At 43.2% G+C, this 21,106-nt stretch overlaps 1 protein-coding gene across 8 annotated transcripts in view; it reads right to left on the bottom strand.

Annotated features, from left to right (window-relative positions):
- Positions 1 to 14,812: 14,812 nt before the first annotated feature.
- Positions 14,813 to 21,106, bottom strand: part of atg13 (ATG13 autophagy related 13 homolog (S. cerevisiae)) — a 72,459-nt gene continuing 66,165 nt past the window's right edge. For 7 of the 8 annotated variants that reach the window (XM_078415112.1, XM_078415111.1, XM_078415114.1 and 4 more), the window contains 2 exons: positions 18,819 to 18,947; positions 14,813 to 14,984 (listed from right to left, as the gene is read on the bottom strand). In XM_078415112.1, the coding sequence (XP_078271238.1) occupies positions 14,907 to 14,984; positions 18,819 to 18,947 (207 nt within the window). In that variant the 3' untranslated portion in view covers positions 14,813 to 14,906. The remainder of the gene's footprint in view (positions 14,985 to 18,818; positions 18,948 to 21,106) is intronic. The other variant, XM_078415115.1, reaches the window with a different exon arrangement.

Genomic DNA, 21,106 nt, shown 5'->3' with positions numbered 1-21,106 from the left:
ACGTTTAATGAGATTTATTGTAAGGAAGTTTCTGTGGCTGGAAAGGTTCAGGTGCTCTGAAACCTTTTGTTCGAATAAACCTCCTTTACCCACCTTTGCAATCTAACGCGGTTATCTTAGTTTGGGGATTCTGAGCCATTAGGACTGTGATCTTTGGGTAAGAGGGGCTAACGTTACTATTAAAACCCTTGGGAGCCTCAGCGTAATTAAAAGTTAGTAATGATGGAGAGGATTTAGGTCTTTTTACTGAAGGGTGCTTTGTATTAAAGTCTAGGCCTTGTACCTTCGGATTATATCAAAGCACGAGGAGCATTTACTTCATGCTCAATATTGTGCCCTCTCATAATTTGAACCAATATAAATGTTATCACAGATGCTTGAAAGCATCTGAAGAAGGGTCTCGACCCGATACCTCACCCACCTTCCTTCTGTCCAGAGATGCTGGAGATTTTGTGTCTACGGTGCAAACCGGCATCTGCAGTTCCTTCCTACACAAGCTTCAAAGCATTATTGTATCCACACATTTCAATCTGATGTTCAAAGGTTTAGGTTGTAATCGGTGGGTATGATGATCTGACAGTACATGCCTGACAACAAACAATACCAACCTTACAGCCATCTGCAGCCAGAGCTGGCACCTTTTTTAACAGGTGTATATTTTTGGTTAAACATCCAGCTTCAAGTTAATTCATCCGTATCTTCTAACCACTATGAGATTTTTCACTTTAGATTAACAGTAAAACAGCACAGAAACAGGCCCTTTGATCCAACATGTCCATGCCAAGCAAACTTGCCAAGCTGACCGGAGCGATTCCCATTTGCCTCCAATCGTCCCCTATCCCTCTAAACCTTTCCTATGCATGGACCTGTCCAAATGTCTTTTAAACATTGCAATTGTGCCTGCCTCTACCACCTCCTCCGGCAGCTCCTTCTATATACTCACCACCCTCTGTGTGGTAGCTGTGTCCAATTACAGCTACTGTCTAACCACATTGAAAGGCTAGAACCGCACACGTATGATCCATATTCTAATGGTTCTGATAATTGTGAACAGCGTTAAATTGGGATAAGACCGAATTTGATGCACAGGAACTTGTAAGTGGAGAAGCCGTGAACGGGTAAAGGAATGTATGTCTAGTGGGAGGCTATTAAAACTGAGAAAGGAACAGTCAGTGCCAACAAATTCCTGTTGGAATGAAGGGCAAGACTGGCTGGGAACCTTGGCTGACAAGGGATATTGAAGATAGACACAAAATGCTGGAGTAACTCGGCGGGACAGGCAGCATCTCTGGAGAGAAGGAATGTAATGTTTTGGGTCGAGACCCTTCTTCAGACTGAGAATCAGGGGCGAGGGAAACTAGAGGTAAGTCTCGACCTGAAATGTCACTTATTATTTTTCTCCAGAGATGCTGCCTGACTAGCTGAGTCACTCCAACATTTTGTGTCCATCTTGGGTGTAAACCAGCATCTGCAGTTACTTCCTCCACAAGGTTAGGAAAAGGAGATATATGTAAGTTTTAGACAGCTGGGATGAAGCGAATCCCTTGAGTAGTATAAGCGATGTAGGAATACACCAAAGAAGGAATTCAGGAGGGCAAAAGGGGATCAGGAAATATCCTTGGCAGATAAGGTAAAGGAGAATCCGAAGAGATTCTATAAACACTAATAGTGAAAGGCTTGGATAGAGTGGATGTGGAGAGCATGTTTCCACTAGTGGGAGAGTCTAGGACTAGAGGTCATAGTCTCAGAATTAAAGGACTTTCCTTTAGGAAGGAGATGAGAAGGAATTTCTTTAGTCAGGGGGTGGTGAATCCGTGGAATTCTTTGCCACAGAAGGCTGTGGAGGGGCCAAGTCAATGGATATTTTTAAAGCAGAGAGATTCTTGATTAGTACAGGTGTCAGGGGTTATGGGGAGCAGGCAGGAAAATTGGGTTAGGAGGGAGAGATAGATCAGCAATGATTGAATGGTGGAGTAGACTTGATGGGCCGAATGGCCTAATTCTGCTCCTATCATTTATGCCTTTAATATATAAGAGCGAAAGGGTAATATATAAGAGCGAAAGCGAAAGGGGGAAGAATATCATCTATCAATCTAGGCCTCCCTTGCATTTCAGTGCCCATATAAGGGCGGCACGGTAGCGCAGCGGTAGAGTTGCTGCTTTACAGCGAATGCAGCGCCGGAGACTCAGGTTCGATCCTGACTACGGGTGCTGCACTGTAAGGAGTTTGTACGTTCTCCCCGTGACCTGCGTGGGTTTACTCCGAGATCTTCGGTTTCCTCCCACACTCCAAAGACGTACAGGTATGTAGGTTAATTGGCTGGGTAAATGTAAAAATTGTCCCTAGTGGGTGTAGGATAGTGTTAATGTGCGGGGATCACTGGGCGGCACGGACTTGGAGGGCCGAAAAGGCCTGTTTCCGGCTGTATATATATGATATGATATGATATGATGATTAATAAACATGACGTTGAACAATTTTTTTTCTAATTTACCTGACACAAAAATTCTGATTGACTTTCACCATATATCTACAATATGTGTAAGAAGCCATGAATGTTGGCGATACAGATGGTTATAAATTATATATTTTAAAGACCAGACAGATGGAGAATGTTTTCAGTCGTGTGATTCTATCTGAGGCTCAAACCACTTAAACTGCATCTCAGATTTCCCCATGTCACCTGATCCTGCTACTGTTTTGTAACTCTCTTGTACTTGAATATGGTTCTGCAGATTATTTTCATCAACTTAAAGCAATGAAAAAACAAACACTGTTTGTCAAAATATACAAACTGAGAATGGTGATCTTTCCCAGATTGTGCAGTGTAACAGAGGTGTTCAGGGAGAGGAGAAAGATCATTTTGTCCAACCACCTGGTGCAGTGGCACAGCGGTAGAGTTGCTGCCTCACATTGCCAGAGACCCGGGTTCGATCCTGACTATGGTTGCTGTATGTATGGAGTTTGTACGTTCTCCCCGTGACCACGTGGGTTTTCTCCGGGTGCTCCGGTTTCCTCCCACATTCCAAAAGGACGCGGGTTTGTTGGTTAATTGGGCAATTGGCCTGTACATTGCACCCCTAGTGTGTGGGAAGTGAATGCGAAAGTATGGATATCGTAGAGTGCAGGGAAGATTTATAAGGATGTTGCCAGGAGTCGTGGGGCTGAGCTACAGAGAGAGGTTTGGCAGACTAGAATATATTCCTTGGAGCAGAGGAGGATGAGGGGTGACCTTATAGAGATGTATAAGATCATGAGAGGAATAGATAGGGTGAATGCACCCAGAGTCGGGGAATCAAGAACCAGAGAACATAGATTTAAGGTAAACCTGAAGGGCAACTTTTCCACACAGAGGTTGGTGGGTATATGAATCAAGCTGCCAAAGGAGGTAGTTGAGGCAGGGACTGTAACACCATTTAAAAAACATTTTGCAAGTACATGGATAGGAAAGGCTTAGAGGTAAATGGGCCAAATGCAGGCAGGTGATACTAGTGTAGATGGGGCATCTTGGCGTGGGCAAGTTGGGCTGGAAAGGCCTGTTTCCATGCTGTACGATTCTATGACACAGATTAGCCAAGAATGGAACACGTTGCATATAAAATGTAAATGAATAACAAAACTCCACAGGTGCTAAAAATCTGAAAGATAAGCATAACTGTGGAAAGTGCACCCTCTTTAGCGAGAAAAAAATAGAATGAAGGTTTCAGCTCAGTGAACGTTTATCAGAACAATCGATAAAATCTGAATTGGCAGCGAGGCAAATTTGTGGAGCTGAATTAGGCATGTCCTTTGTGAAGTGAAGGTGTCTAATGTGTCTTTGGCACCTCTCCTTCAACTGAGAAAAACTGTCACATGGTGTACACAAGGAACTGCAGAGGCTGGAATCTTAAGCAAAACACAAAGTGCTGGAGGAACTCAATGGATCAGGCAGCATCTGTGGAAGGAATGCACAGGTGATATCTCAAAGAGGGACCCTTCTTCAGACATATCTGAATCTGATGAGACTGCCTGCCAGTTATCTTGCTGGTGTTTGTGAAAACTCCTGTTTACAGTTTTTGCTGGATTTCCTTCATTACAACATCAGCAATCATTGCCCACAAGCACTTTGCCCACAAGCACAAGAGGCGACAAGGCTCGTCGGACCCCGGGACCAGGAACCCGCCAGGGGGCTTGGCGAACGGTGGAACCGGGAGGGAACTGGAGACGCCGGTTGCAAGAGGAATAGATGCAAGGGCCAGTAGCAGGGTGAACTATGGTAATGCCTCCAGCGCCTTGAAAGTCGGCTGCAGGAAGCGACCCCAGGACACAAGGATTCTAGATCAGTGCGGGTGTCAGGCGTCATGGGGAGAAGGCTGGAGAATGAGGTTAGGAGGGAGAGATAGATCAGCCATGATTGAATAGTGGAGTAGACTTGATGGGCCGAATGGCCTAATTCTGCTCCTATCGCTTATGACCTTATGACAGGGGTGGCCAGATAAGGAGAGGGATGTTGGTTCACGGGAAATGCTCCAGTAGTCCGAGCGTGTGGGCTGTCCGGACTTTGGACTTTGGAAATGGTGCCACAACATGGCAGGTGCCCACATGTGTAATATATGCAAAAATAATTTCACTGAACCATTGATTTGTGGTTTTCTGAGGTTACAGTAACTGCCATGTAAATGCAAGTTCTGTTTATTTCTGGTAGTAAATCGTCATTTTGCACCGTCACGTGGCGGCGCCTAACGGCAGCGGCTGACTAGCAGTCTGTCCGTCTTTTTTTCCCCTTTTTTTGTTGGGTGTCGGTGTTGGGATGGTTTTTATATATATTTTTTTGGTTGTGTATGTGTGGGAGGGGGTGGTGGTGTGGGGGGGGGGACTTTTCTCTTCCTCACGGCGCGGGGTGCGGCTCGGCTGCGGGGCCTAACATCGCCCGCTGCGGCTCGGCCGCTGGACTCATCCCGGTGCGGCTTGGCCGCTGGACTTACATCCCGGTGCGGCTTGGCCGCTGGACTTAACAGTGCCCGGTGCAGCTCGGCTGCGGGGCTTAACATCACCCGGTGCAGCTCGGCTGCGGGGCTTAACATCGCCCGGTGCAGCTCGGCTGCGGGCCTTCATCGCTGGTGCGGCTCGGCTGCGGACTTGACATCGCCCGGTGCGGCTCGACTACGGGACTTAGCTGCGCAAGGCTTGGTCGCGGGCCTTTCATCGCCCGGTTCGGCCGCGGGACGTTTCAGCGCCCGGTGCGGGGACTGTGCGGGTCGGTCGGGGACGAGCTGTCTGTCCGTGGGCGTGGGGAAGAGAGTGGAAGTTTTGTTGCCTCCATCACAGTGAGGGGGTGTTTGGAGTCACTGTGATGGACGTTTGTGTTGGGGTTATGTGTCTTGTGTTCTTTTTTTTTTTTCTATGACTGCTATGTAGTTTCGTTCGGTACTTCGGTACCGAACGACAAATAAAGCTCTGTTATACCTGTTATAAAAGATAATATTAATTGATTACTTGGTGATGCATCTTTGAGCTAAGTCTAAATCCATACTGATGTTGTAAATTACTAGTTGCCCTATCTTTATGGTTGAAATCAGGTTTGCAGAATGAGTCATGTTCAAATGATGACACCATTACCTATTACTCATGTCTGGGTGGATCATAATGCCTCTTATGTTGCAGAAAGGAACCTGCAGAAAAGCTAGGCTACAAAGAATTCATTATCTGCATGTGAATGTCCCATTGCTTTCTTCGCACCAGCTTAATAGTACACAGACTGACATGAGTGATGTGGCTTTGGCTGCCAATACCCAACATGCGGTAATTACACCCGTTCAAGGTGGTACTTGCTGTCACATTGAATCATGTTCTGATACCCGTCCAAAGTATGAGGGAAGGATTACACCAACAGTGAGTGCTGTTTGCATAGCGGAAGAGAATCAGTTAGGATCGGCAGATGCATACTCTAAAGTGGACTAGATAGCATAGTCAATAGACAATAGGTGCAGGAGGAGGCCATTCGGCCCTTCGAGCCAGCACCGCCATTCAATGCGATCATGGCTGATCATTCCCAATCAGTACCCCGTTCCTGCCTTCTCCCCATACCCCCCTGACTCCGCTATCCTTAAGAGCTCTATCCAGCTCTCTCTTGAATGCATTCAAAGAATTGGCCTCCACTGCCTTCTGAGGCAGAGAATCCCACAGATTCACAACTCTCTGACTGAAAAGGTTTTTCCTCATCTCAGTTCTAAATGGCCTACCCCTTATTCTTAAACTGTGGCCCCTTGTTCTGGACTCCCCCAACATTGGGAACATGTTTCCTGCCTCTAACGTGTCCAACCCCTGAAGTTCAGCTTCAGAACTTTACGAGCATGTCGCCAGGACATGAGGGCCTGAGGGATAGGAAGAGCTCGAGAAGGCTAGGACTTTATTCCCTTGGAGCGCAGGATGATGATGGGTGATCTTATAGAGTGTATAAGATCATGATAGGTATAGATAGGATAAATGCACAGGGTATTTTACCCAGACCGGGGGAATCAAGAACAAGCGGACATAGGTTTAAGGTGAGGGGGAAAATATTTAATACGAACTTGAGGGGCAACATTTGTACACAAAGGGTACTAGCTAGGTATATGGAACGAGCTGCCGGAGGATGTAGTTGAGGCAGGTATTATCACAATGTTTAAAAAACATGTGGACAGGTACATGAATAAGATAGGTTTAGGGAGCTATGGGCCAAACATAGGCAAGTGAGACTAGTGTCGATGGGGCATGTTGGTCGGCGTGGGCAAGTTGGGCTGAAGGGCCTGTTTCCATGCTGTATGACTCTATGTCTCTCTGACGCTATAACCCCAGGAATCCAGGTTGAGTCCCGACCTTGGGAGCAGACCATGTGGAGTTTGCATGTTCTCCCTGTGACTGTGTGGGATCCCCGCGGATCCTCTGGTTTCCTACTGGATCCCAAAGGAATGAAACTCCAGAAATCTGAAATAAAAATGCTGGAAACATTCAGCAGCTCGGGCAGTATTTATGGGAAGAAAAATAGTTTAAACAGTTTGGAGATATAATTATACAGCACAGAAAGTGGTCCTTTGGTCCAACTCATCTGGGTCAACAAAGTTGTCTAACCAAGCTACTCCCACTTGCCCCTATCCCTCCAAATCTTTCGTATCCATGCACCTGTCCAAATGTCTTTTAAATTACATAATTGTAATTGATCGTAACTGATTCTACCACTCACGGACGTACTTGGGACAATTTACAGCAGTCAATTAATGTATTAATCTGCACATCTTGTATTAAAAGCACTCCCTGCTGTTTTGAGTACACAATGCGATCCTTGCAAGGAATATTGACCAGCTTGCAGTAAGTTCTGAAGTAAGGTACCCTTGAAATAGGTGTATTTTACTGAAATTGTTGGGCGATGGTTGCAAATGGTACCCTGACGTTCCAACTTATGTTGATAAGGGTGTAAATGAGGATTGCGTGGCTGTTAACTCTCTATCTCCCTCCTTCACTATCTCCCTCTCTTCGTTCCCTCTCTCTTCCTCTCTCTCTCTCTCTCCATCTCTCTCGCTCTCCATCTCTCTCTCTCTCTCTACACCTCTCTCCCCCTCTCTTGCTATGTGTTGCCCTTATCATACATTCTATGGTACTGATTGAGAATGATCAGCCATGATCACATTGAATGGCGGTGCTGGCTCGAAGGGCCGAATCGCCTCCTCCTGCACCTATTGTCTATTGTCTATTCATATATTCATAATTTTGCACTTGAAATAGGGACTGTGAGAATAGAGGCTGACTTAAAAGAAACAGGAGTGGAATAACGTAAGTTGAGTAATTTAGGAAAAATGAGTCAGAGATCAAGAAGCAATTTGGGTTACATTTTGGGATGAATTGTGTGAAAATGAATTAGACGCATATTCTAAATTACCTGAATGCGTTGGTATTAGCTGTTTTTCAGAGATAACGAGTCCTGGCTGACCATTGATCTCCTTTTCACACTAATTCTATGTCATCTCACTTTCACACCCATTCCCTACACACTACGGACAACTCACAGAGAACAACTAACCCACAAACCTGTAATTCTTTGGGATGCGGGTGGAAACCGGAGCACCTGGAGGAAACCCACACTGTCACAGAGAGGACGTGCAAACTCCACACAGATAGCACCAGAGGTCTGGATCAAAGCCGGGTCTTTGGCGCTGTGAGAGCAGCTCTACCAGCTGAGCCACTGTTGTTTTATATGTCTGTGGCAATGATTGTTCTAGTTTGTAGTACCAATGCGATGGAAGAGATGCTCGGCCTGAGTCCCTACTCCATAACGGAGCTTCTCAAACACACAATGATCACACTCAAAGGCATAATATTACATAGAAAAGTGGGTAAATTTACTTCTGATTTATTGATACAAATAATGAACTGCTTTGTCCCTCCCTCCCCCCTCCTCCACAGTGCCCCACCTGGACTCACACCTATTTTCCCCCTCCTCGTACATTCCTTCCTACAGTTTAACAATTTGCAATTCTTCGGTCCTCTGTCCCACTCCTTCTGCTTTAATCTCAGGTCTTTGTCTCAACCATCTGCCTGTATCCACCTACTGCCTCCCCTCTCTGTGTTCCGCAGAGACCGTTCCCTCCGTAACTCCCTGGTCCACTCGTCCCTTCCCACCCAAACCCCGGGCACTTTCCCCTGCAACCGCAGGAGATGCAACACCTGTCCCTTTACCTCCCCCCTCAACTCCATCCAAGGACCCAAACAGTCTTTCCAGGTGAGACATAGGTTCACTTGCACCTCCTCCAACCTCATCTATTGCATCCGCTGCTCTAGATGTCAACTTATTTACATCGGCGAAACCAAGCGCAGGCTCGGCGATCGCTTCGCTGAACACCTGCGCTCGGTCCGCATTAATCAAACTGATCTCCCGGTGGCCGAGCACTTCAACTCCCCCTCCCATTCCCAGTCTGACCTTTCTGTCATGGGCCTCCTCCAGTGCCATAGTGAGGCCCACTGGAAATTGGAGGAACAGCACCTCATATTTCGCCTGGGCAGTTTGCAGCCCAGTGGTATGAACATCGACTTCTCCAACTTTAGATAGTTCCTCTGTCCCTCCCGTCCCCTCCTCCTTCCCATATCTCCCTCTGTCTTCCTGCCTCCACCTATATCCTTCCTTTGTCCCGCCCCCCCCCCGACATCAGTCTGAAGAAGGGTCTCGACCCGAAACGTCACCCATTCCTTCTCTCCCGAGATGCTGCCTGACCTGCTGAGTTACTCCAGCATTTTGTGAATAAAAACCTTCAATTTGTACCAGCATCGGCAGTCATCATCTTATACTGCCTGCCATGCATTGACTTGCTTCTTCTCTCTCCCAGCTATCTCCCCCACCCCACCCCCACGATGCAGTTAGAACGAATGGTCCCGACCTGAAACGTCACCTATCCATGTTCTCCAGTGATGCTGCCAGACTCAGTGATTTACCCCTGCACTTTGTGTAAAGCAGCATCTGAAGTCCCTTGTTTCTAAATTTGAACAGCTTTTTAACATCAGTTCTGACTCAGTTGTCCTTCAGTGGTTCAGTCTTGCTTGACCTTTTACACAATTTCACCCCAGTGCTGGTTGGTGTGAAGTTCACAGAAGAAATGAAAGTTATTACAAACTTGTGGGATAAGGAAATGATTACATGAGTGTGTGGCTAAGATTCAGCAAATCAAATGAGTAAGAAGGAAGCCAAATAATATAACTCTTAGCCCAGGTCATAATTTATTGATAAGACTTTGTTTTCATTAATTGTATTTGTAGTGCTGAGTACATTCTATATCTGCATTGCGTCAAATCCAGCTAGATCAAAAGTAAATAATTAACGAGGCGCACTGCCGATAGGGAAATTGTCATTGGGTCTACATACAGATTAATGGTTCAATAAAATCTTTCGCTTCCTTGTTGTAAACCTCCTTACAGTAAAGTTACCAAGAACAATAAAGATGTCACAACGCAGTGGCTACTTTGTGAAAGTTTTATTGAAATCAGAAAACAAATAAAAACTTGGCTGGAGAAAATAAGACAGAAATGGATAAAAAATACGGTGAGTTACTCAAAATGCTGGAGTAACTCAATGAGCCAGGCAGCATCTCTGGAGAAAATGGATAGATGACATTTCAGGTCAGGACCCTTCTTCAGACTGATTGCAAAAGGGGCTGCGGGGGAAAAAAACTGGGAGAGAAGAGGGGGCTGGACAAAAAAAAAGTACTTGCCCTTGGAAGTAAAGTCAGCTCTTTCCAGGTTATTTAATTAGCCAAAGTAAAACATAAAACAGAAGTCTCAGTTCCTGTTGCAGTCACTGCATGTGTCATCCCTGTGTGTAATCACAAACAGTATGGAGGGAAATGTGAAATTTCCTCATTTGAGACATTTCCTTCTATAAATATTACTGCTGTAGAATGGATATCTTCTGACAGGGTGAGTTTAATGAGGGTCACAATGTACACTTACTTGTCACACTTTTTGTGTAAATAGGGAGTTATGTAACTTGATGTTAGATGCAGGTAGTTCAAGCTAATTATAGAAACACTTTTGTGCTAAAGAAAACAGATTCGAGGCCTGGCACTAACTCAGCAACATAGCCCACTTTTCGGGGTGACCCAGGTGAGAGTTTACGTACCCCTTGGATATTTTGGCTTTGATGGGTTCTACTGAGATATTGACAGAAGTTTACAAAGCCTGAACTACAGGACACTCAGACAAGTGCAAGAAACATGTATTCTCTTGGTATATAAGCCATTAGTTTGAATTCAAAGCTTGAATACAAGCATTATGTGTAGTATTGTGGCTTAGAAATTAGATTGGTTAACACCTGCCTTGTATGTGAAAATTGAGTCCAGATGAGATATAAACAGGGTGAATGCCTCAATTGTGACACCTCAGGCAGCAAGCAGCCTGTTACCGGAGGTGTTGGAAGGGAGTTATAGTGAAGATAAGTTTGTCTTTTCAGGTTTATAGCTTCATATCAGGAAATTAACCCAAATTCCTTTCATCTTGTCACAAATGACCTTCTTGTTGCTGCAACTGTAGAACACTTATTGGGCCAACTACCTCAAGTGCTCCTTCCTGTGGTCAGAAAAATGTTTTGTTTCCACAGGAGATACTTCCACTTGATTGTAACATGGAATCGCAGTGTCTTGGCCAGGGACCTTTTTGAAGTGCCTTTTCTTATTTCAGTTGAACCGGGGAAATAATATGTAGATACAAAAGACTGTAGATGCTAGAATCTTGAGCAAAACACAAAGGTCTGGAGGAACTCAGCGGGTCAGGCAGAATTTGTGGAAGGAATGAACTGAAGATGTTTCGGGTTGAGACCTTTCTGATAGGAGTATGAATAAAATGAGGCATAGTTTGAGAAATTACAGAACTTTAGATGGTGACCGGGTAGGTTTCTCCACCCCCCACATCCATTTAGAGCATTTTACTCCTTCCTATTAGTGCAGTATGAATGGGGAAGAAGGGGGACTTTACCATGTGGACTAGAAGTACCTTTTGCTCGGCATGTGCCAAACTAGGAATGGTCTACTCAACGTTTTGCTTCGGTACATATAATAAACACATTCTATGGACGTGATTTCCCAGTAAGGCTGGCACCATCAGGTTCTTGAGCTACAGCCCTACTGCACAACTCTACCTCTGCACCAAATTGCTATGCACTACTAAGGTTGTTCTCCATACTTTAGCTTCTACTACAGGTCCACCACTAGTTTTCTGGCAACTGGTGATCTGGCACCTCCTTCAATCCGGACAAAATTATGAGAGCGCACTTGAAATCCCCCTCAGAAGTCTCCCTGAAAATGTGGTGCCTAGGCTGGGTGAGATGGCCGATCTCGACTCTCATCGGGACTTCTGCGGCCGATCGATGGGTCAAATTTGGCCCCTGTGACAGGAGCCTTGGAACTCCGGCCCGGCTGATCTGTTCCCATAGCCGACTTCAGAGGCCAACTTTGCAGGCCCTCCGGCAGCCGGGGCAAACTGTTCCGGTACCGCTTGACTCCTCTTGGAGGCCTTGGTCTGGTAAAACGGATAATCTAGAACTAAACGTGCGGGAAAAATTGGTGGTAGACCTGCATCATGGTTGGGTTTTACCTAGAAAAATTGATAATTTATTATGTATTTATTATTGTACTGTCGCATTTAATGTGTCTGTGAAGCTGCAGCAAGTAAGAATTTAATTGTTCCCAGTCCTGGCACATAAGATAATCAATTGATTATTGATTTATTAATCTTGACTCTTGATTTATTGGCCTCAAGATGGTGCTGGTGATGAACATTTATAGTGACTTCTGGTGAAGATGCTTCCACGATGCTAATTGCCACGGTTATGGGGGAATTTGTACAGAAGAGGAACTGAGGCCGGCGTTGATCAGGCACGATCATCGTGAATGGTGGGGCAGGCTTCAGCGGCCCACCCCTTGTGTTCTTTCGGTAAGGAGCACCAGGCTGCTGTTCCAGTTGGGATGAAGAGATTACGATATGGATCCAGCTGAGGCTGGGTTAAGATGAAGGTGAGAGCTTGATCCTCCCATGCACCCACTCTCCTCATCCCACGTGGACCAGCTTTTTTTTCTATAAATAAGATACACCAGAGCGGCTGATATAAATAAAGCACAGCTCTTGCACAAGTACTTTTTATACATTGAAATGCAATTCCTGTCATTGGATCAATCATGGAAAATCAAAAGCTGTTTGCTGATCTCACTTGAATTTTATTAAATTAGAAAATGTGCCGAACCTGCAGTTCCCTCCGTTAGTGAATTTTTACTGAACTATATGCAAAATAGGAATGTCACTGTAACTAGGTACATGCGGCAATAAAGTACCATTGACCATTATCATTAATACTGTACACCATTTTCCCGGTGATAATTGGGAGCTCACTGCCATCTAGTGGACAGTACTTAAGTTGCAGTGATGCAACTGTCCATTGCACAAGCAGTCCATTACAATTATTTTCCCTACTCTTTTCTCGGTAGTTTGTCGATTAGCTTCATTTTACTGGTAATATTATTTTTCCCTTTTGCAAGCTAATATTGAATTTGCTTTGCAGTTCTCTCAGTTAGCAGGTTTCAGATAGGATTTTAATAGATGACAGACGGTTCAGGAAGAACTTGTATTCAGGCGAGGAAGCCAAAGACATGGCGATCAAAAAAGAACTGCAGATTGTGGAAAAACAAAAAGAAAAAAACCAGAAAAGGCTTAAACCATTTGCCAGGTCATGTAGCATTTGTGGAAAGAGAAACAAAGTTAGTTTCAGGTTGAAGACCTTTAGTCATAACTGGGAAAGATGGTGTTTTCTCTCTGTTCTGGTTCTAATGACGGGTCTTTGTGCTGAAACATGAGCTCGTTGTGGCTAAAAGACAATACCTTTGTTAGGAGTGAGAGCTTGGATGAAGATGCAAAATGACCCAGAGCTGAATGCACAGAGTTCCCAGGGATGGAGGAAGATATAGAGCTAATGTGGAAATTTAAAATTGCAAATACCAAAAATGTACTTTCAGAGACTCATTCACCTTTGACATACAAACCTCCTCTAATATTAACAGTTTGGGAATCATTTGAGTCACACCTACAGAAACAGGTCCTCAGGCTCACCAAGTCCATCCAGCCCAATAAGTACCCAACTCTAAACATCCCATTGTATTCACCCTACATTCCCATCTACTCCCCAAATTCAACCATTCACCTGTCCATTATTGACCAATTAACATACCTCAAACATATCTCTGGAATTTGGGCAAAACCAAAGCACCCAGAAGAGACCCATTTGGTTACGGCAAAAAATGTGCAAACACCATGTAAACAGGACTGAAGTGAACCTGGATCGCTGGAGCTCTGAGGGAGTGGCTGTGCCATTGTGCTATCTTTGTTAACACTGAAAACAATTGGAAATCCAACCAAAACAGTGGAGTTTCCTGGGTTAGGGCAGGTAAGAGTTGATGGGCGAGACTCACTGAATCTACTGATTGCCTGCCTGTGTTCAGACAGCCAGCCTATTTTCTTTTAATATTTATTTATTCTCTTTGCATTTAGTCATTTACTTCGGGAACTGTTTGAAAAGCTCTTGCGCACTATAAAGTTGTTTGAATTTCCACAGAAGAGTTGGCCACATAAATCCCTTCAGTAATGCCGTCCCAAGTCATTTCTGAATCCAAGATTGCACAAATTATCTGTGGCTACCATTTTCAAGTGTGACATGGGTTTAATTCTCTAAACTATCAAGATATCTTATGATGTCAAATCAAAATGGGGGATTCTATTTGGGACAAAGAATCATGAGGCAATCATGCATATAATTTACCAGTTGGAATCTGAATCGCATGGAAATCCCCGATTTGCTGTTAATTTGAGAAGGCACATCTTGTTGTGACATTTCTATGAAATAGATGACACTAATTTATCAATATGTCAAAAGGCAAAGGTAGTTGTGAGATTTCAAATTCGAAACAGTATGTATTTTCAGAGTTTTATCACCCAGAGGACCCAGTTGCCACTGGCCCAATTGGTTCATTTTTTAAATTTTTCTACAGTGAAGTGACAAGCTACAAATCATCGGTCTGAAACAAACATGCTATAATTTAAATTAAAAACTATCCCTTGAATGTAACCAGACTTACAAGAAGCACAAAAAACTTCCTACTTCAATATAAAGAAACACATTGATTAAATATTGTTTGGCTTTACAAGATATTTACAGTTGTGTACAGTATGGTAGACTTTCACTTTTCAATTATCAGATTCACAGATCAGTAAGTGCAACTAGAAAATGTACTTACAGATTGTAGATAGACATCTATAGAAATAAGGGGATTCTGTACTTCTAAAAATATATACATTTTATTTATAGACGGAAAGCAACTTTCATCGTGGTGGTTGCTGATGCCGGAGCAGATATTGTCAATAGCTACTGCAGGGTGTCTACAAAGGCATCAAATTCCTCCATATTCTTCTCATAGATTGCCAGCTTCTCAGGTAAGGAATCCTGGGATAAAGAGAGAAAATCAATAAAATAAATGTTTTCCATTGTTTAACAAAGTTTCGAAAAATGCTGCAGGTTCACATTTTCTTATTCTTCGATTGGTAGAAGATTCAACTTTGTACCAAAACTGTGGGATTGTGGTCCCAACTTCAACCTGTGGAGCTAAAGTGGGCTGATATTGTAAGGAGCAGTGGTGATGGGGTGTGACAGTGCTGCGAGTGTCTTTGGACGAGCTGATGTTCAGCTCGTTGATTACAAAACTCTTGGCACGTTTGAAGATCGGGAAGATCTCTTAGGGTGCTGGTCGGAACTCTCGATCAACCAAAATTATTTCCATGTGAATGGCCATATTTCTTTATTCTGGTTCCTCCAACCACCTGTTCAATCTACTCTTAAATGCTGACGTGTGACTGAAATTTTACCAGTGTTCTACTTAAATTCTCAATTATGTCTCGATTATTATATTTTACACCTCATTCACATTTGCCACCTAATTTTTGTATCACATCTCTCTCTCTGATCATTTATCCTACCTGAAATACTCCATCTCACATTTGACGATTCTCGTATTCATCAATCATTTATTTTTGGTTATACCATTTTGTCAATATTCTCCTACAGCTTCCTTTGTTTCTCAAAATAATTCACTATACTTTCTATACTGCTAGTATCTGCACAAACTTTAATCTTATATCCAAATCAATGATCTACACAGTTAAATGAAGCACACCCAGACTGTTTGGCACCTCAAGGCACTTCTAACTGTTCTACTTGTATGGCGGATCGTCTCCTATCTTCGAATCAATTTTGAATTTAATTTGTACAATGCTCCTTGGGTAATGCCATCTCCTCATAGTCTGTTCAAGCTGACAAAGAGATAAATTGAATGAAAGAAACGCTTTGTTTTTTGTTAAAGAAAATTTACAAAATGTCACAGGCATAAATGCCCTGTTATTTTTGAACAGGTAATTTGTGTCTAGTGTAGGACCATACACCATGCGAACCTGAGCATTGAGTCGGGGCTTCAATTCCAGAGGATCACTGACGGGAAAACTAGAGTGTAGGGATCACCAAAGATAGGCACAAAATGCTGGAGTAACTCAGCGGGACAGGCAGTATCTCTGGATATCTCTGGTATCTCTGAATGGGTGACGTTTCGGGTCAAGACCCTTCTTCAGACTGGGATCACGTCTTTTTTGTTCTTTTCAATCTGGCTTTCTATATTGATTATGATTCTCATAAATATCATGATGAATGCTTAAGTAATTCCTATGTTCCTTCAGGAAAATGCAAGTAAAAGTGGTCACAGTTACAGGTGTTCAGGTTCCTTTTTGCCCATGCATCTGATTTACTCTTTAGTACTCCTACATAAGATGATAAGAAATAACTGAAGACAGCCATTTTTGATCCCTCATGTCATTCAAGAAAATTCTTAACCTCAGTGCCATCTCTTTCACAAAACCCTAAATTGCCTTAATATCTAACAATTTGCTGAGTTCAGTCTGGAATATACTCAGTAACTGAACCTCCATAGCCGCCTTGAGGTGGAAATTCCAAAGACTTGTTATTCTCAGGGTGAAGAAATATGGTTTAATCTCTGTCCTGAAAGGCCAACCCTTTAATATGAGATTGTGGCTCCTGGCTCTCAATACCTTAGCCAAGCAAAAAATCTACTCCAAAGCAATTCAATAACTAGAGCATACATGAATTTTATACATTTCAATGAAAACACCTATCACTCTTCTAAACTCATCAGAGTCTCAGTCTACCTGACTTCTCCCACCAGGAAAACCACTACCCTCTAACCCTCCTCTTAATTCAGCAATCACATCACTTCCTCTATCGCATCCTTCCTTACATAAGGAGACCAGATTTATACACAATATTATGCCCCACACAACTGGAACAAGGCATCTTTATTCTTGCACTAAACTCCTTCCACAATAATAAGCTATAGGCAGAGCTTGAGTAGAAACATAGAAAATAGGTGCAGGAGGAGGCCATTTGGCCCTTCGAGCCAGCACCGCCATTCATTGTGATCATGGCTAATCATCCTCAATCAATAACCTGTGCCTGCCTTCTCCCTATATCCCTTGGTTCCACTAGCCCTTAGAGCTCTATCTAACTCTCTTTTAAATGCATCCAGTGAAATGGCCTCCACTGCCTAGTGTGGGAGAGCATTCCACAAATTCACAACTCTCTGGGTGAAAAAGTTTCTTCTCACCTCAGTTTTAAATGGGCCCCCCCTTTATTCTTAGACTGTGGCCCCTGGTTCTGGACTCCCCCAACATTGGGAACATTTTTCCTGCACCTAGCTTGTCCAGTCCTTTTATAATTTTATACATCTCTATAAGATCCCCTCTCTTCCTTCTAAACTCCAGTGAATACAAGCCCAGGCTTTCCAATCTTTCCTCATATGACAGTCCCGCCATCCCGGTGATTAACCTCGTAAATCTACGCTGCACTGCCTCAATAACAAGGATGTCCGTCCTCAAATTAGGGGACCAAAACTGCACACAATACTCCACATGTGGTCTCACCAGGGCCCTATACAACTGCAGAAGGACCTCTTTACTCCTATACTGAAATCCTCTCGTTATGAAAGGCAACATGCCATTAGCTTTCTTCACTGCCTGCTGAACCTGCACACTTACTTTCAGTGACTGGTGTACAAGGACACCCAGGTCTCGTTGCACTTCCCCTTTATCTAATCTGACACCATCGAGATAATAATCTGCCTCCTTGTTTTTGCCGCTAAAGTGGATAACCTCACATTTATCTACATTATACTGCATCTGCCATGCATGCATCTGCCCACTCACCCAACCTGTCCAAGTCACCCTGCAACCTCCTAACATCCTCTTCGCAGTTCACACTGCCACCCAGCTTTGTGTCATCTGCAAACTTGCTACTTCTAATTCCATCATCCAAATCATTAATATATATTGTAAATAGTTGTGGCCCCAGAACCGAGCCTTGCGGCACTCCACTTGCTACTGCCTGCCATTCTGAAAAGGACCCTGCTGGGACTCTATTCCTAAAAGCGCAGGAGGCCGACAGGTAATCATATAGAAGTTTATAAAATTATGAGAGGAATAGATCGGGTAGATGCAGAGTCTCTTACCCAGAGAAGATGAATCGAGGACAAGAGGTCAAAGGTTTAAGGTGAAGGGGAAAAGATTTAATAGGAATCTGAGGGGTAACTTTTTAACCCAAATGATGATGATGGTATGGAACAAGCTGCCAGAGAGATAATTGAGGCAGGGACTATCCCAACGTTTAAGAAACAGTCAGGTACATAGATTGGACAGGTTTGGAGGGATATGGACCAAACGCAGGCAGGTGGGACTAGTGCAGCTGGGACATGTTGGTCGGTATGGGCAGGTTGGGTGGAAGGGCCTGTTTCCACAGTGTATCACTATAAGACAATATAGTGCAGTAGAAAACAAAAATCAGCAGAAAATTAAAGCAGCATTGCAGTGTATCGGCATTCCACAATTAGCAATCTGACACCTGAACTTTATATTAAAAGGAATGACCAGAAATTGTATCATTAAAATACTGATGGAATAGTTCTTCATTTTTGAACTCTGGCTTTCTGTTGTGGTATCAAGTTGCTGACAGATGGATATTTGCTACTTCCTCTCCAGCAGGGCACAATATTATGATCACAGACATGAGACCACAGGGTGAAAATGAACACAACAGCAGCTGTCAAAAAATGCAGTGGCCAAACGCAATGCACAATGATTTATGTCTATTATTGGATTTTTATGCTATATCTTCAAATGATTGATATATTCTTGTTTTATTGTAATTGCTTAACTAATTTCTTACCAGATCCTCAGCCATTGACTGCGCGCTGATGTCTATGGAGAGACTGCACAACTGAGGAGGGTTCTGAAATTCCCTATAAAAGGTGCCAAGATCCATGGGCAGAAAGTCATCCTTTGAAAAGGCAGGCTTCTAAACCAGATGAAGAGAAATTTGTTACATTCAATGTTATTGGGGTTTTTTTATAAAGAAGTTTAATGCAAGGATAGAGATGCAAATTGGCTACTTGATTTACAAGCAGCAAGTTAGCTTAATCAATGGGGGTTAAGTGAGAAATGATTGGAAAAATACAGTAGATTCACAAGCCTTCTATGGAAACAAACAGGAAAAACGTGGGTGGTCCTGATAAAATGTTATTTGAACTAAATGCCATTCAACGTTCAAAGTAGAAATGTCTGTAAATCTTTAAAAGAGAATCAACATGTATAAAAACTGATGCTAATTTGCCAAACGCAAGAACAGTGTCCTGCTGTAGGGTCTAGAAATAATTATTTATCCCCAGAGGAGTTAGATGGCCCAGCTAACTTTCCACGTTGATGATTTGACATCCTTCAGGAATTAATTGCAATACAAGATGGTTTTATCTATTGACATGTAAATGTGTGCAAATTTACTTAACTTTGCAAAAAGAGAAAACTGTATTCCTCTGGGGTTATTTTGGGAAGCATGTTCAAGATTTGACTTTAGCACCTTCAGATGTTTGATTGCCTGACTACTTACAAGAATCTTTTTGATTTCGACAAAATGACAAAAATATAGCCAGGCAGTGTCAGTGGAAGTTTTAACTTCTATGTTATTCTAATCTTTGCGCAGATATCAAAAAACACCCCAAAGTGAATTAATCCCATATTCTCAAAGACTTGGTCAAACTACATTGAATAGAACTGCTGGGAGTTGAGATGCATGACAAGTTAGAGTATCATTCAAATTTAAAACAGAAGCTGAACTCAATAATTCTGAAGATCAAAGGAAACTTGCAAGATGGTATAGATAGTATGGTAAAATAGTCAAAAATGCAATAGATAAAACTCAACATCAATTAACGTGGTGTGTTGGTTAAAAGAAAACTGCTCTCCCGCAGGGGAGAGGATGTGGAAGATTTATGCTGACATTTCCCAGTATAACTGTAACAATTTCTATGCACGTGTGAGGCTACGGACATTCTGATCTTGCTGGAAATGATGCCCCAATTGTGGTCGGACACTGGGGCCGTCATGTGATCTGGTGGCGGACATCGGAACCTTCATTATCCTGGAAAATTCATTCAAAGAATCTCTACAAGGGTGGATCCGTCACACAGAGCTTTCTCCATGAAGTGCAACGGCTGCCGGACTTCAAGTGCAAGCACTTATGTATTTTAAAAAATTGTTTGTATTTATTCTTTAATACTTCATACTCCTGGAAAAAAGGCCAATCTTCCATAGCCTTCTTATTAACTTGCTTTCAACCAATTTGTATCAAGGCTTCACCTGGAGGTACAAAACCTCAGTATTCTGTTCAACCTGGAGGCGAGTTGTCCTGGCTGCCCTGCCACTGCCACACAATCCTAAAGTACACATGGCTTTTTTGACCCATAAAACCCAATTCATACCTTTATCACCAAATGCCGTAACTGTCAATGGAAATGTTGAAGTCCTATCTCTTCTCCTGTATTCAAACCCACATTTCCACCAGTTCAAAACGTGCAGAGCATTAGCGGGTCTTTGTTGCTTAACGTCAATATGCTCCTCCTCCTTCCTTGTTGTTCGCCTCCAATGGTCCAAAATATATTACCCATAACATTTGTTGTTTCTTTTTCCCATTACTACTTTATTAATTGCTGCCCCATGAAACACTATTCCTTTAGAGCCTCAAATTCTTCCTAAATCCTCCCGATTTCTTGAGACTTTGAGTCTGTACAATGATTCATTTTTACACTAATCCTGTAATAATCTCATTTTTTATTCTCCCCACACTTTCCTCAACTCCCCCACCCCCCAATTCTACCATTCACCTCTATATGAGGAGCAATTTGCAGAGGCCAATTAACAAATTAACCTGCTTGTCATTAGGATGTGGAAGGAACCAGAGTACCCGGAGGAAATAAGCACAATGTATAAACACCACGCAGTTAGCATCTGAAGTCAGGATTGAACCAGGTGCTCTGGCTCTGCTCTGCCACTGTGCTGCACTTGGTTAGAATATACAGGCATGTGAGTGAGGTAAAAACAAAATAGGAAAAGATCCGAGCACTTGCACGAGGCATACAACGAGGGTAAAAGATTTGCACAAATAATTACCAGTTTCAAGCC

Source organism: Rhinoraja longicauda, chromosome 18 (assembly GCF_053455715.1).
Source record: "Rhinoraja longicauda isolate Sanriku21f chromosome 18, sRhiLon1.1, whole genome shotgun sequence".
NCBI lineage: Eukaryota > Metazoa > Chordata > Chondrichthyes > Rajiformes > Arhynchobatidae > Rhinoraja > Rhinoraja longicauda.
Note: the sequence above shows the minus strand (reverse complement) of the source record. Positions and strands in the feature narration are given on the sequence as shown.